The sequence below is a fragment of the Muntiacus reevesi genome, chromosome 3 (genome assembly GCF_963930625.1).
Source record: "Muntiacus reevesi chromosome 3, mMunRee1.1, whole genome shotgun sequence".
Classification (NCBI taxonomy): Eukaryota; Metazoa; Chordata; class Mammalia; order Artiodactyla; family Cervidae; genus Muntiacus; species Muntiacus reevesi.
The window spans coordinates 7,955,722-7,968,524 of record NC_089251.1 but is presented as its reverse complement, the minus strand read 5'-3'; the positions used below and the strand labels follow the sequence as shown (position 1 = coordinate 7,968,524).

At 55.1% G+C, this 12,803-nt stretch overlaps 1 protein-coding gene across 3 annotated transcripts; it reads right to left on the bottom strand.

Moving 5' to 3' along the window:
* Nucleotides 1-1,152: 1,152 nt before the first annotated feature.
* Nucleotides 1,153-10,270, bottom strand: ST6GALNAC4 (ST6 N-acetylgalactosaminide alpha-2,6-sialyltransferase 4). Of its 3 annotated transcripts, XM_065928387.1 has the most exons (7): nt 10,133-10,270; nt 9,638-9,727; nt 7,935-8,120; nt 5,336-5,584; nt 5,172-5,242; nt 2,991-3,098; nt 1,153-1,861 (listed from the first exon to the last, which is right to left on the bottom strand). In XM_065928387.1, the coding sequence occupies exons 2-7, from the start codon at nt 9,647-9,649 to the stop codon at nt 1,609-1,611; spliced, it is 879 nt and encodes a 292-aa protein (XP_065784459.1). In that variant the 5' UTR covers nt 9,650-9,727; nt 10,133-10,270; the 3' UTR covers nt 1,153-1,608. The 3 variants fall into 3 exon arrangements, with proteins under 3 accessions (XP_065784459.1, XP_065784458.1, XP_065784457.1); XM_065928386.1 differs by having other exon boundaries at nt 5,172-5,584; XM_065928385.1 differs by lacking the exons at nt 2,991-3,098; nt 10,133-10,270 and having other exon boundaries at nt 5,172-5,584; nt 9,638-9,664.
* Between the last annotated feature and the right edge of the window lie 2,533 nt (nt 10,271-12,803).

Below are 12,803 nucleotides of genomic sequence, written 5' to 3'. Positions count from 1 at the left end.
CACCGCCAGGCCAGCAGTTGTGGCTTGGCCACCAGCCTGCTGCCTCCCACAGCGTGGCTCCCTGCCTCCCCAGCTCAGGGCTCTCCTCCCACACCTGCAGAGACTTCTGGGGCCACCGGGCACTGGGTAAGCGGAGGCAGGGCACAAAAGGCCTGTGGGCCAAATGCCAGGTCTCCAGACTCTCCTGACAAGGTTGGGTATGGGAGGGGAATGTTCCGAGTCACTTGGACTCCCTAGCACAAATGGCTACACGTCATTGATAGGTCCAGTGCCAAATGAAAAGGTGTAGCCCCTTGTTAATTAAAAAAAAAAAAAGTGTCAAGTGGAAACTGCAGAACATTAAGCTAAGCCTGGTGCCTGAGGAAACTGCACAGGTCACCTGTCAATGAACTGGCTGAGTCCCAGAGCTGCAAGCTAGAACCCAAGGACTCCATCCCAGCTGGGACTTTGGGGTCCTGGCCCACCATTAGTCTCCTAGTCTCCAGAAACGGGGAAAAGGAAGTTAGGAAGAAGGGAGGGGGAGTGAAGCCCTCTTTCCAACCACCTGATACAGGGGGCCCAGACACTCAGCTGCAGCTCTCAGACCTGGGATTGCATCCTGGCTCAACCCAGTGGCTTCGTGTCGTTTGTGAACTGGGTTAACTCTAACCCCACCCCATGGACAGTGGCTGCACACCGTCCATCCCCTGTTTGATGGTGGGTCTGCTTTTCCACTTTACCAGTGACCGAACTGCTACTCAGAGAAGGAAAGCCCCGGGCCTGCCCCTCGCTTTCCTTTCTGATAGTGTAACGAACTCCAGAGTTAACTGGGAATTGAACTGGCCAGGCCCTCGGAATCTGACCCTGAACCAGGAAGGGAATGTGATGTGGGGGAATTTCCTCCCACCCTGACTGCTCTCCCAGTGCAGAGTGGGAATCCCACGAAAGCCTCTAATCTGGGGCATTTCCTGGGCTATGTGTTGCCATGGGGCCACACACCCTGAGCTGGTGGGGAAGAAGATAGGCTCTCGAGGAAGAAACAGGCAGGCAGATTAGACAGCCAGAAGGCCAGCTGGCTGGAGGTCTCCCCTCAAGGCAACAGGTCATGGGATTGTGGTGAGCAGAGAAGCTCCAGTCCCCACCCTTAGACACATGACAATAGCCGGGACAGGCTTCCAGAAAACACATTTACCCGTACACTCCAGAGGTGGCCCTGGGAGTCACAGTTCAAAGGCTCCCCCCCTCACCCAACGAACCCCAAGCTCGAGGCTGCCCCACCGAGGGCAACCAGCCTGGGAAGTGTGGCACCAAAGGCAGGTGGAGAGAGAGTGCAGAGAGGAAGGACCAGGGCTGGTGCTCGGTCGAAATTCATAGTGCTGGTGACTGGGGGCCACCAGCCCCCAGGGCAAAGGTCACTGGACAGACTCAGAGGTGGGAAGAGCTTGAAAACGAAGACTCAGATTACTCAGGGAGCAGGGGTGGGGAGGAGGCTGCAAAGGTCACCAGAGGCCTCCTCCTCTCTCCCCAAGTCTAGAAGCCTGAGATGGCTCCAAGTGTCCCCAGGGGTATGGCTGGAACTCAGGGGAACTCAGGTCCGCTCGGCACGTGGCAGGAGGCAGGATCCATAAATTAAGTGTTTTTGGCGGAGTGTGGCTGCAACAGAGGCCTGGTGATGGCGCTGTGGTGATGGGGCCACTGCGTCCTCCAGGATGGGTGGGCGAAGACGATGGGCCTCTTCTTGGCCCAGCGAGAGAACACAGCCTTCTCGGTGATGAAGCGGTGGGCGCTGCGGGGCGCCCGCTCATGCGCCAGGTACATTTGACACTCATCCAGCCGGCCCTTCTCGAAGTAGTGGTAAGGCACCGAGGGGTGATGCTCCTCCCTGTGGGTGGGGAAGAGGGACAGGTGTGAGGAAACCCAGCTCGCCCGCCTCCCGCCAGACCCTGCCACCTGCCAGGACCATTCCTCACCCAGCCCTACGGACCATAGAGTCCCACAGGCCTGGTCCCAAGGGTAGCCAAGATAGATAAAGGAGGAACAGGGAAGCCCCTGAGGATTCCAAAGGCCAAGGGCTCAAGCCCTGGCTGTACCTCTTGCAAGCTGGTTGACTCTAGGCCAAGACAAACGTCCTGAGCCTCAATAACCCATCTGTAAAATGGGCATTGTGACATCTACCTTCTTGGCTGAAAGTGAAGTGGCTCAGTCATGTCTGACTCTTTGTGACCCCATGGACGGTAGCCTACCAGGCTCCTCCATCCATGGAATGTTCCAGGCAAGAGTACTGGAGTGGGTTGCCATTTCCTTCTCCAGGGGATCATCCCGACCCAGCGATCAAACCTGGGTCGTCCCACATTTCAGGCAGACTTTACCGCCTGAGCCACTAGGGAAGCTAAAACCACAGGTCAAAAAATGCAAAGTGCCTGGTGCCAGGCTCATGGTTGAGGGACCCCTGGTTCCCCACAGCATGGAACTGCCAGGCCTGCACATCCACCTACTCACGGGCAGTCTGGCCAGGCATCCTGGTAGAAAGGGGCTACTTTCATCTTGCCCACGTGCTCAGCAAAGAAGTTCCCCCCAAAAAACAGAGGGTGAAAACATGGGGCCCCTTCAGTTCAGTGATGGGAGCTATGACAGTGTTGAACTAGAACATCACAAGTCAAAGCTTAGGCGTAACAGCTGATGACGGACACGCACAGCAGCCCTGAGTCTGGGGTTAAGGACTTCGGTAGATCATTCTCTCGCTAAACCTTTCCACAAGCTTCTGAGGACAGTGTGGTCATTTGCTCTCTTTGACCTGAGAAAACGGTTGCTATGGGAGGTGGCAGCCGGGCCCAAGACCACTCGGGCACAGCGGAGGTTGGAACCCAGCCTGTTCTACAGGTTGGGCTCCTTCCCACTGGGTACCAGGCCCAAGGGCTGTCTGTGCCTTGGCTGCTCACGCGGAAGCCCACATACCCTCAGCGTAGGGCCCAAACACGGTGTCCCCCCGCCTGGCTCCTGGCTGGCCTGACCTGCAGTAGCTGTCGCTGACCATCCCGTAGACCACGATCTCCTCACACAGCTCCAGGGCGAGGATCATGGTGAACCAGCCGGTGCTGAGGAAGGACCCGGACTGCCTCCTGGCCGGGGGAGGGATGCACAGTCAGCTGGCCACGTCCGCCAGCTCAACTTGGAAGCAAGGTGGGCCCAGTTCAGCTGGCTCACCGCACAGCACTGGTTCCCCTCCGAGTCAAGGGCTTCTCACCTCGACCCCCAGAGAGGCTCTGGGGGACACTGGGGAGCTGGAAGATCTGGCCCAAGGCCAGCAGTGGGCAAGAGGTGGGCGTGGGTGCCAACCCAGGTCTGTTCATCTTCTACCCATCCACACAGGACTTGAGCAAACCACGCCCCCAACAATGATGATGCATCAGCCCTGGTCACACCCTCTCCGCATCCCAGGGACCAAGCTTGCAGAGACAGCAGAAAGCAGCAGAAACACAGCCACTGAAAGTGGGGAAGAGGGTTGTCTAGAGTCAAACAGTCTTCAACTTGAATCCTGAATCTGCTCTGGGGCATCCGGTTTGCTTATGAACCTCTCTGAGCCTCAGTGACCCATGGGTGACATTGGGATAACTATAGGTGGTGATGGAGAGGGAACACTGTCAGTCCAGCTCCTCCCACAAGCCCCAACCGCCAACCCAGAGCATGGGAGCCTGGAGCCGGACCTGGCCTCGCCACTCTCAAAGCACCAGTACTGATTACTTTCCCAGCCGATGGCCATCCATCTCGGGCTCTACTGAAGGGCTGTGGGGTGGTTCAGCCATTCAAACTAAATACCTCCCAAGCCCTGAGCTGGCCATGAAGTGGCCCCACCCGGCGTTAACATTCTCAAGGAAGGGGGCAGCTGGAAGACTTGCTGGGAAGACAAGGAAACAAAAGAACGGGATGACTGATGTCAGGTAAGAAGTGTTCCTTCAGACGGGGCCAAGGAGAAACGCCATCCATACTGAACGCAAGGGAGGATCTGGGGGTAGGAATGGCAGGTGCAAAAGGCCTGCAGGTGAGAGCAGTGTGGATGTCCACGGCCAGTGTGGCTGGAGCAGGGCAAGCGACGGACGATGAGGCCACAGAAGCAGGCAGGGGCAGACCATGCAAGGGCACGAAGGCCAGGGGAGGGGAGGAGGTGGGAGTCTGGACTTTATTTTCCGTGTGATGCGAAGCTGCTGTAGGGTGAGGCCAGGTGACTGGTGGGATGAACTCACTGGGGCACTTAGAGATCAGACTGCAGGGCTTGCTGCAAGGGCAGGGAAGTGTGGGGACTTCCCTGTGGTCCAGTGGCTAAGACTCTGCGCTCTCAGTGCAGAGGACCTGGGTTCGATCCCTGGTCAGGAAACTAGATCCCACATTCTGCGGCTAAGAGTTTGCATGCCACAACTAAAGATCCAGCATGCCACAACAAAGATCCCATGTGCTGCAACTAAGACCAGGCACAGTCAACTAACTAAAAATATTACCAAAAACACAGAGGAGGATGGTGGCTTAGGCCAAAGAGGCACCCGTGGGCAAGGAAGGAAAGTCGCAAGCCCATCCTACGTGACAGGTGATGAAATAAGGGGAGTCGAGGGCAAAGTCAAGTGTTTGACTGAAAAACTGGAGGCTGGTGGCTGTATTTTCTGAGCTGGGGAGGTGGGGGAGAAGCCAGTGTGCAGAGGAGGAAGCCATAACAGTTCAAGTGCTCTTCTGGGTGTTGGATGAAATGAGCTCTTGAAGGCAAGAGTACTTAGCTCAGTACCTGGTGCACAAAAAGGGCTGTTAGAACTGCCACTGTTACTTTCAATTCTGGAAGGGACATCAGAAACCAATTCAGGTCTCAGAGCATCCCCTCCAAACAGAAGAGCTCTCTGCCATGGCCCCACACTGATCACCACCATCACCACCACCACCAACCCCCCCCACCACCCTGCCCCGCCACGGTGTATACTGGTGAGGCCGAGCGCCCTTCACCGCCATGTGGAACATCTACATGGTCATTCGATGATGACAGTCTCTGATTCCTGTCCCCGTCAGAGGGCAGGACCACGTCTGCCTCTATCACTGCTGAGCCCCAGTGCCAGACAGAGCAGACCCTCGATGGACCAGAGGCTCCTGGAGAAGGCAGGCCCCCAGCTGCCAGGGAGACCCCCCAGCAGGCCAGCGCCCCGGCTCACGCTCACCGGTTCTTGCCCGTCTCGTCCTGGAAGACCTGGTCGCAGTAGGCCATCATTCGCTCGGTGAACGTGTACACCTGCAGGCCCGGGTACATCCTGGTGAGCTGCAGCAGCGCACGGTAGGTGCGGCCGCCCAGCGCCCGGTCCATGTGCTTCCCCTGGCCCCACACCACATAGAGCGTGTCGCGGGCCTGCTGGAAGTAGTGGGAGTAGTTTCGCAGCAGCAGAGGCACGCTCGTGTGGGAGATGACCCGCAGGGTGCTCCGCTGGCCCACGTCTGCCTCGAAGCCCACGGTGGGCGCCTGGTTCATGCGCAGTACACACTCAGCGCCGTCGATCTCGGCGCCCAGGCCCGAGCCCAGCATCTGGCCTGAGCTGGACACCACGGCACAGCTGCGGCACGGCTCTCGGACCAGCGGCTGCGGGGGGAGGTAGAGAGAAAGAAAGGAAGTCCTGGGAACGGAGCTTCCACCCCGCCTTCTCCGCCACCCAGGAATACCCCTGACCACCTGTATCAGCTCCCAAGGACTTCGTCAACCCATTTTGCAGATGAGGAAACAGAAGCCAGGCAGTTGGAATGACTTTCTAAAGGTCATACCAGTGACAAGTGGCAGAGCTAAGATTCATTGTTCAAGGTCCTGTGCTTCCCCGTCAGCCACATTTCTGGCCCTGGTTTCTGTTGCTAAGGCCCTATGAGGCCCTACATTGCACTTTCTTGTTAGGATTATATATAAGTTAATATTTATAAAGCATTTAGAGCAGTTCCTGGCACAGACTAGGTGTCAGTTATATATTTGTTAGATAAATATGAACCTCAGCTCTTCAGAATTACTTTTAGGTCACTTCCTCCTCTGCCCAAGTCCCATTTTCCTTGTCCCACTTTATAAGTAAAAGCCCATGACAACATTGGGAACCTCTGGTTCTGAACTTGAATCCTGGCTCTGCCCCATCCTAGCTGTGTGTGCTTAAGACAAGTTACTTTGTCTCTCTGAGCCTCAATTTCCTCATTTATAAAAAGGGGATGAAAATAGCATCTACTTGATCAGGTCGTAAGGATTCAATTCAAAATGCCTAGAGAGTGATCAACACAGACTGAAGCACAGTAAGCTGCCCTCCTACCACCTCATTATCTCATAAGAGGCAGAAGCTGATCCAACAAGTCTGCAAACCGTCACTGGAGGTCAGGGCTCCCAGAAAGAAGACTTGCTGCCTACCCCAGGCCTCCATGCCCTCTTTGGGAACACAGGTTGATGGAGGCCTATAAAGGATATGGAAACACTCAATCTAGTCGATAAAAGACACACAGTTGTAGCCCACTCAGGGACAGTTTATGTCTGACACTGTGTTGATTTAAGGACTCGTAGCCCCATTTTCCATGCCCTGGCAATAAAGAACAAGACTTCCTTATTCTGCCCTCAGTTTGAGCCTGAGCTGACAATTGTGGTCTGTTCAGATCCAAGGTCAACATCAGCCCCAGAAGGTGTTCTGCTTGTCCCGTTCTGCAGGGTCTTTAAGACAATGAATCCTATACAGAAATCAGCCCTTTTGACATTCTAAGATTTTCCGCTCTGTTAACAAACTCAGAGGATCTGGCCATCCTGGGGCCACATCCTCATAAGCTCTGAGCATCTGAAATGAACACTAGCCATGACCATGGAAGCTGGGATGGCGTCTATTCAGCCCACCTTGCTGCTTGTCCCTCTTGGCCAAACCTGGCGGCACTTGAGTTTGTCCCTCCCAACTCAGCTGTTTTTGCATCTTGATCAAAGATTTATACAGCACCCATTCTAAACACTGTCCATGAATCACAGAGTTGGACCTGCAGAGCAACCCTACTAGGTAGGAACCACAATGATTGCCTTTCACAGATGAGGCAACTGTGACTCAGAGGGATGAAGACCTGAAACAGATCTCCAACACAAGGTCCCTGAGCCGTCCTCCCTCTGACCAACACTCGGAAAGCTGGCAGACTCCGAGCTCGGACCTTCCTGCACCGGGTGTCGTTGGGAGATGCCTTTGAGAAACCTACCAGCTGGGGCTGCTGAAATCAGGGTGAGCGGTGTAAAGCGTTCTGAACCTCGCCTGGCAGAGCAAGCGTGGAGAGGTGCACGCCACGGGGCAGAGGCCGCAGCTGCCTTGTCACCCTGGGCTCCACTGTCCCTGTCTCCTGTAGAGGGACAGCTCTGGGGCAGATCTGTATCCGCAGCAGGTATCAGCACAAGGCAGAGCACATCGAAGGCACCAAATACACACTTGCTAAACAGATGGGTTGTGCATGGACAGTTATTAATAAATCTAAAGCTGCATGTACCACCATGATGTGATGCTGTCTGGCTCCCAGGCTGGACCGGAAATTCCAGGTGGCCACCCTGCCTAACTCATCTTTTTTATCCCCAGTGCCCAGCTGAGAGCCATCAGGCAATATTCGTTGAATTTAAAAAAAAAAAAAAAAAAAGACATTTAGGAATACCCTGGTGGTCCAGTGGTTACGACTCAGCGCTTTCCCTGCTATAGCCTGGATTCAAGCCCTAACTGGGAAACTAAGATCCCGCAAGCCACGCAGTGCAGCCACAATTGGAAAATAAAAATTTCCTCCTAGAATTTGAAGCTCAGAGAGGTAAAGGGTCAGCTTGAGCAGAGGAGCCAAGTCCAGGATGCAGGCTGGCCTGATGTGAGCCCAGTTCTCACAGTCCCCAGAGAGTCGGGGAGAACCCTGGCAAGCTTGGCTGGGCCAAACCCAACCCCCGACACACTGCCCAGCGAACTCACCTTCCCATCTGGCACACTGCTGTAGCCACTAAAGTGCAGAGGCCCTGGCACGGTGGGCCTGGAGTTGATAGAGAGGTGGGGGTCCAGGCAGGCGGCCGGGCAGAAGGGCAGGCAGGCCCAGCAGCACAGCAGGATGTAGACAGCCGAGAAGCCCGCAGAGCAGAGGACGATGAGCAGGAGCCGACCCTGGGGAAGACAGCGGTCATGGGGTGCGAGCTGGGGGGGATTGTCGCTGGAGCTCCTAGAAGCTGCCGCTGGGGTCCCCAGCCTCGTGGGTCCAAACCCCAGTTCAGTAGTTCCCAGAACATCAGCAGAGGCCACAGTCTCTGTTAGCCAGGCCTGCCTCTGGACTTGGTTCCGAGCGCATGCATGACTGAGATAAGCCCTATTATCCCAATATTCTAAATAAGGAAACCAATTTGGGGTGAAAATGGGTAGGCAACTCAAGGCCACACAGTAAGAAAGCAGCAGGGTGGGGTCTCCAAATCAGAAACCATCCTCTTAACCAGAAAGCTGAGGTGCCCTGTGCAGCCTTGGGTATAACTGTCTACCTCTCTGGGCCTGCTTCCTTTGTGAAACTGATACTACCCACAGTGGGAACTCACTCTGAGGACAGTGGCCAAAGGGCTACCGTAAAGTGCTGTGCATATGAAGACATGAGAGTGGCCCAGCAGAAGGGCCACCAGTTCCCTTCAGATCCCAGGTTGAGGCTGTCCCCTCCCCCAGCTGATGATCATGACCTGGGTCAGCAGACGTGTGAGTAAAGAGACAGTAGAAGGGGATGTAGGGGAGCGTCACTCAGCAAATGAGAGCTGCAGCCCTGAGGCTCCCTCCTCCAGAAACCACGTCCCCAGAGGCCACGTGAACCAGGAAGCCCTCCTGGCCCCCTGCCCGGCTGGCGGATGTAGTGAATACCTCCACCGAGCCTTCAAGGAGGGGCCGCCTGGTGGGGGGACACAACCCTGGCCTGCCATTGTGTGCCAGGTCACCTTGGTCACCACCTGTCTCTCTGGGCTCTAACCGGTCTCCCAGACTGCCCAAGACACAGGTCCCTCGGCCTCAGAAACCATCTGGCAAGCTGGCTGGGGCTCTCTGAAAATCAGAGGTGAAAAAGTAGCCCCCACCAGTCCCGTCCTTGGGCATATCCTGCCAGAGGCCCTCCCTCCTCTGCCCACAAGCCACTTCAGCTCCTAAAAATAAATCTCTGTGAGACCAGCTGTGCGCAGGAGGGGGTTCAGCCCCTGAGGCCTCAAGCTGTGCTTGGTACCTGGTTCCCTGCCCGCAAGGACCCAGAGACCTTGATTCAGGCAGCTGACTTTCCACAACATTCAAGGCTCTCACCAGGGGCTCCTGAATAAAGTCAAGATTCCGCTAAACTGAACTTTCATGACATACCCTGCTCCCAGGTAGATGCTTCACCTGGGTGACCCCTGGATGCTCACAGGAGGCAGTACTATTATCTCCATTATACACAGAAGGAGGAGCAAGGCATTGAAACCAGAGAGGGAATGCCACTTGCCCGGGGCCACACAGCCTGGCAGATCAGGGCCGGACTTTGAGGCCAGTCTGCTGGTCTCCTTCAGCTCAGGAGCAGTGGAATCATAAGTGACAGTCAGCCCTGGGGTGGGGAGTCAGGGGCGGGGGGTGAGGCTACTGGGCCGGAAGCCACCTCCCCTGTGAGCCTTCCTCCTTCTGCCACTTACCGGAGCCTTCATGCTGTCACTGCCGCTCCGCAGCCCGGTGGCTGCTGCCTCCAGGGATCAGACTGGGAAGGGATCGGAGGAGCCAGGGACCTGCCAAGACCCAGACACTCAGAGCTGGGTCCCAGGCCTCCAAGGAATCTGCCCAGTGATACTGAGGCAGGGGAGGGTACAGGCCTGGGTGAGGGCAGACGGCTTCTGGGAATCACATGCCCTCAAGTCCCCAAACACGGGGCAAACACCGTCCCCATCCTAAAGGAGCTGAAACCTCCCGCCAACCCAGTCCCCACTGCACAGATGGGGAAGGAGAGGTAGACAAGAGAAGCCCAGGGCTCAAGGCCACCCCATCCAGTCTGGGTCAGATAAGCACCAGGAGCCTGGAGCCTTGACTCCCATCTCCGCCTAACTCACTAACAGAGAGGCCTGGGGCTGGACGGGACAAGGACTCTCCACCCCACCGCCAGACCCCACCGACCCCTCACCAGCTCGGGCGCTAACCTGGAGGGCAGGCGGGGATGCGCCGGCTGCTCCCCATCCGTTGCTCGGAGCTCCATGGCCCGCGGGCGGGACGGACGGGGCAGGAAGCCAGAGCCCCGGGGCTGAGGCGTCGCCGTCGCCGTCGTCTCAGCTTCTGAGGCTGGAAAGTGATTGTGCGCCGCCGCCGGCGGGGGCGGGGTTTGCTAGGACTGGGGGGAGGAGACAGGCGCCGGGCGCGGGGCTGAGCGGCGGGGGCGGGGGCGGGGCCTACGAGCGCGCCTCGGGTGGGGCGTGAGCGGTGGGCGTGGGCGGGGCGGCGAGGCCGCAGGGTCTGGGGACCCGGCATCAGCTGCTGGGGGTGGAGTCTCAGCTCCGGCATCTCTTCCCTTCCGCCTTTCAGCGCATCTCCTAAGCTCCTGCGGGTGGTGGGGTGGGCGGCCCCCTAGAGGAAAGACCTATAGGGTGCCTTGTGTGCCTTGTCGCCCTCTTGTGGTCCGGACTGGAATTTCTCCATTTCTGAAGTTTGGGTGTGGGGAGCTTCAGGGACAATCAAGTGGGGTTTTAGGCTGAGGCAGCTCCAGATTTCCAGCTTGGTAGGGTTGCCGGATTTCGCAAAGTGAAATACCGGATGCCCACTTACATTGGAATTTGAGAAAAGAAAGATAGCGCTAAGTCGCATCCGACTCTTGCAACCCCGTGGACTGTAGCCCGCCAGGCTCCTCTGTCCATGGGATTCTCCAGGCAAGAATACTGGAGTGGGTTGCCATTTCTTTCTCCAGGAGATCTTCCCGACCCAGGTATCGAACCCAAGTGTCCAACAGTGCAGGTAGATTTCTTTACCGGTTGAACTACGCAGGAAAGTAGCCACTAATTATGTTAGAAATCTGAAAGTCCAGTGTAACTGTGTGTGTTAGTCGCTCAGTCAAGTCCAACTCTTTGCAACCCCACGAACTGTAGCCTGCCAGGCTTCTCTATCCATGGAATTCTCCAGGCAAGAATCTTGGAGTGGATTGCCATTCCCTTCTCCAGAGGATCTTCCTGACCCAGGGATGGAACCCTGATCTCCTGCATCGCACGCAGATTCTTTACCGTTTGAGCTACAGGGAAGTCCTCCAGTGTAACTGGGCATCCTGTATTCTTTTTTTCTGGCATCCTTACCTGGACTACTTCAGATGAGCCTCAGTTTTTCTCCTCTGTGGAGGAGGGTTGATGATAGAACCTACCTCAAAGTGCCGGAGCATCTTGTGGCAGAAGCAGGATTTGAACTGGGCAGTCACTGCAAAGCCAGGGCTCTGACCACCTACTTTCAACTCCCAAATGCCCGTTTTGTTGCAGGGTCCAGCGGTAAGACCAGGTTAGAATCACAGGATGGGGATATACAAAATATAACCAGTATTCAATTCATGAGTCACTTGGTTTATTGTACACAATTAGCAGGTGAAGAGTTGGACTATATAAAGGGCTGACTGCTGAAAAATTGATGCTTTCCAACTGTGGTGCTAGGGAAGGCTTTTGAGAGTCCCTTGGACTGCAAGGAGATCAAACCAGTCAATCGTAAAGGAAATCAACCCTGAATATTCATTGGAAGGACTGATGCAGAAGCTGAAGCTCCAGTACTCTGGCCACCTGATGTGAAGAGCTGACTCATTGGAAAAGACCATGATGCTGGGAAAGATTGAAGGCAGGAGGAGAAGGGGAATGACAGAGGAAATGGTTGGATGGCATTACCAGCTCACTGGAAATGAGTTTGAGCAAACTCCGGGAGATGGTGAAGGACAGGGAAGCCTGGCATGCTGCAGTCCAAGGGGTCACAAAGACTAGGACATGACTTAGTGACTGAACAACAAAAAAAGCAGGCAACACAGGTTAGTCAAAGTAGGGAAAATAGAAATGGGGGTAACAAACTTGTCCAAGGAGAAGTCTGGGAAGATCCCATCTCAGCACCAGTGAGCAGCAGGTTTTGGTCCAGCTGAACCAGTCTCATGACAGACATGATAGGAAATCACCTTCTGCCCCAACAGAGCATCCATCTGGAACAGCAGCGGGGAGTCCTCCAGCAAAGAGCCTTCAAGTTGCTCAGCACTGTGGTCTCATTTTAAGGAATCTGCCTATAGAGGGTAACAGTTACACCCCCAGGGAGTCCTTGTCTTTATCAGTCTTGGTGCCAATAGAGTCTTTCTGAGAAACCAAACTAATTCCTTATCTAAAGCAATGCTATTTTTTTTTTTTTTTTTTGACCACACTAAATGGTATGCAGGATCTTAGTTCCCCCACCAGGGATCAAACCTGCACCCTCTTCAGGGAAAGCATAGTATCTTAACCGCTGGACCTCCAAGAAAGTCCCTAAAACAACAATGTTAATTTATCACATTCAGACACTCACAGTCCTGTAATGGACAGTTCACAATAACTAATATGGAAGTTCACATTGGCCACTGTGACTCCATCTTGAATTACTAAATTTAAATCCTATGAGTTTCACGCAAGATGAGGAGGAAGCATAGAAACAGAAGAAATCACACTGTAAAAGCCTGGGCTCCTGTTCTGGTCCTATTTTTTCAAACTCTATTTTCCTATTTCTAAGAGGTTCTGATGTGGATACAATAGCAAGGTATCTGTGTTGGGAACCTGCACCCAGTTCAGCAACTTTCCAGGGCTATCCACTCCATGTGCGTGCATGCTAAGTCACTTC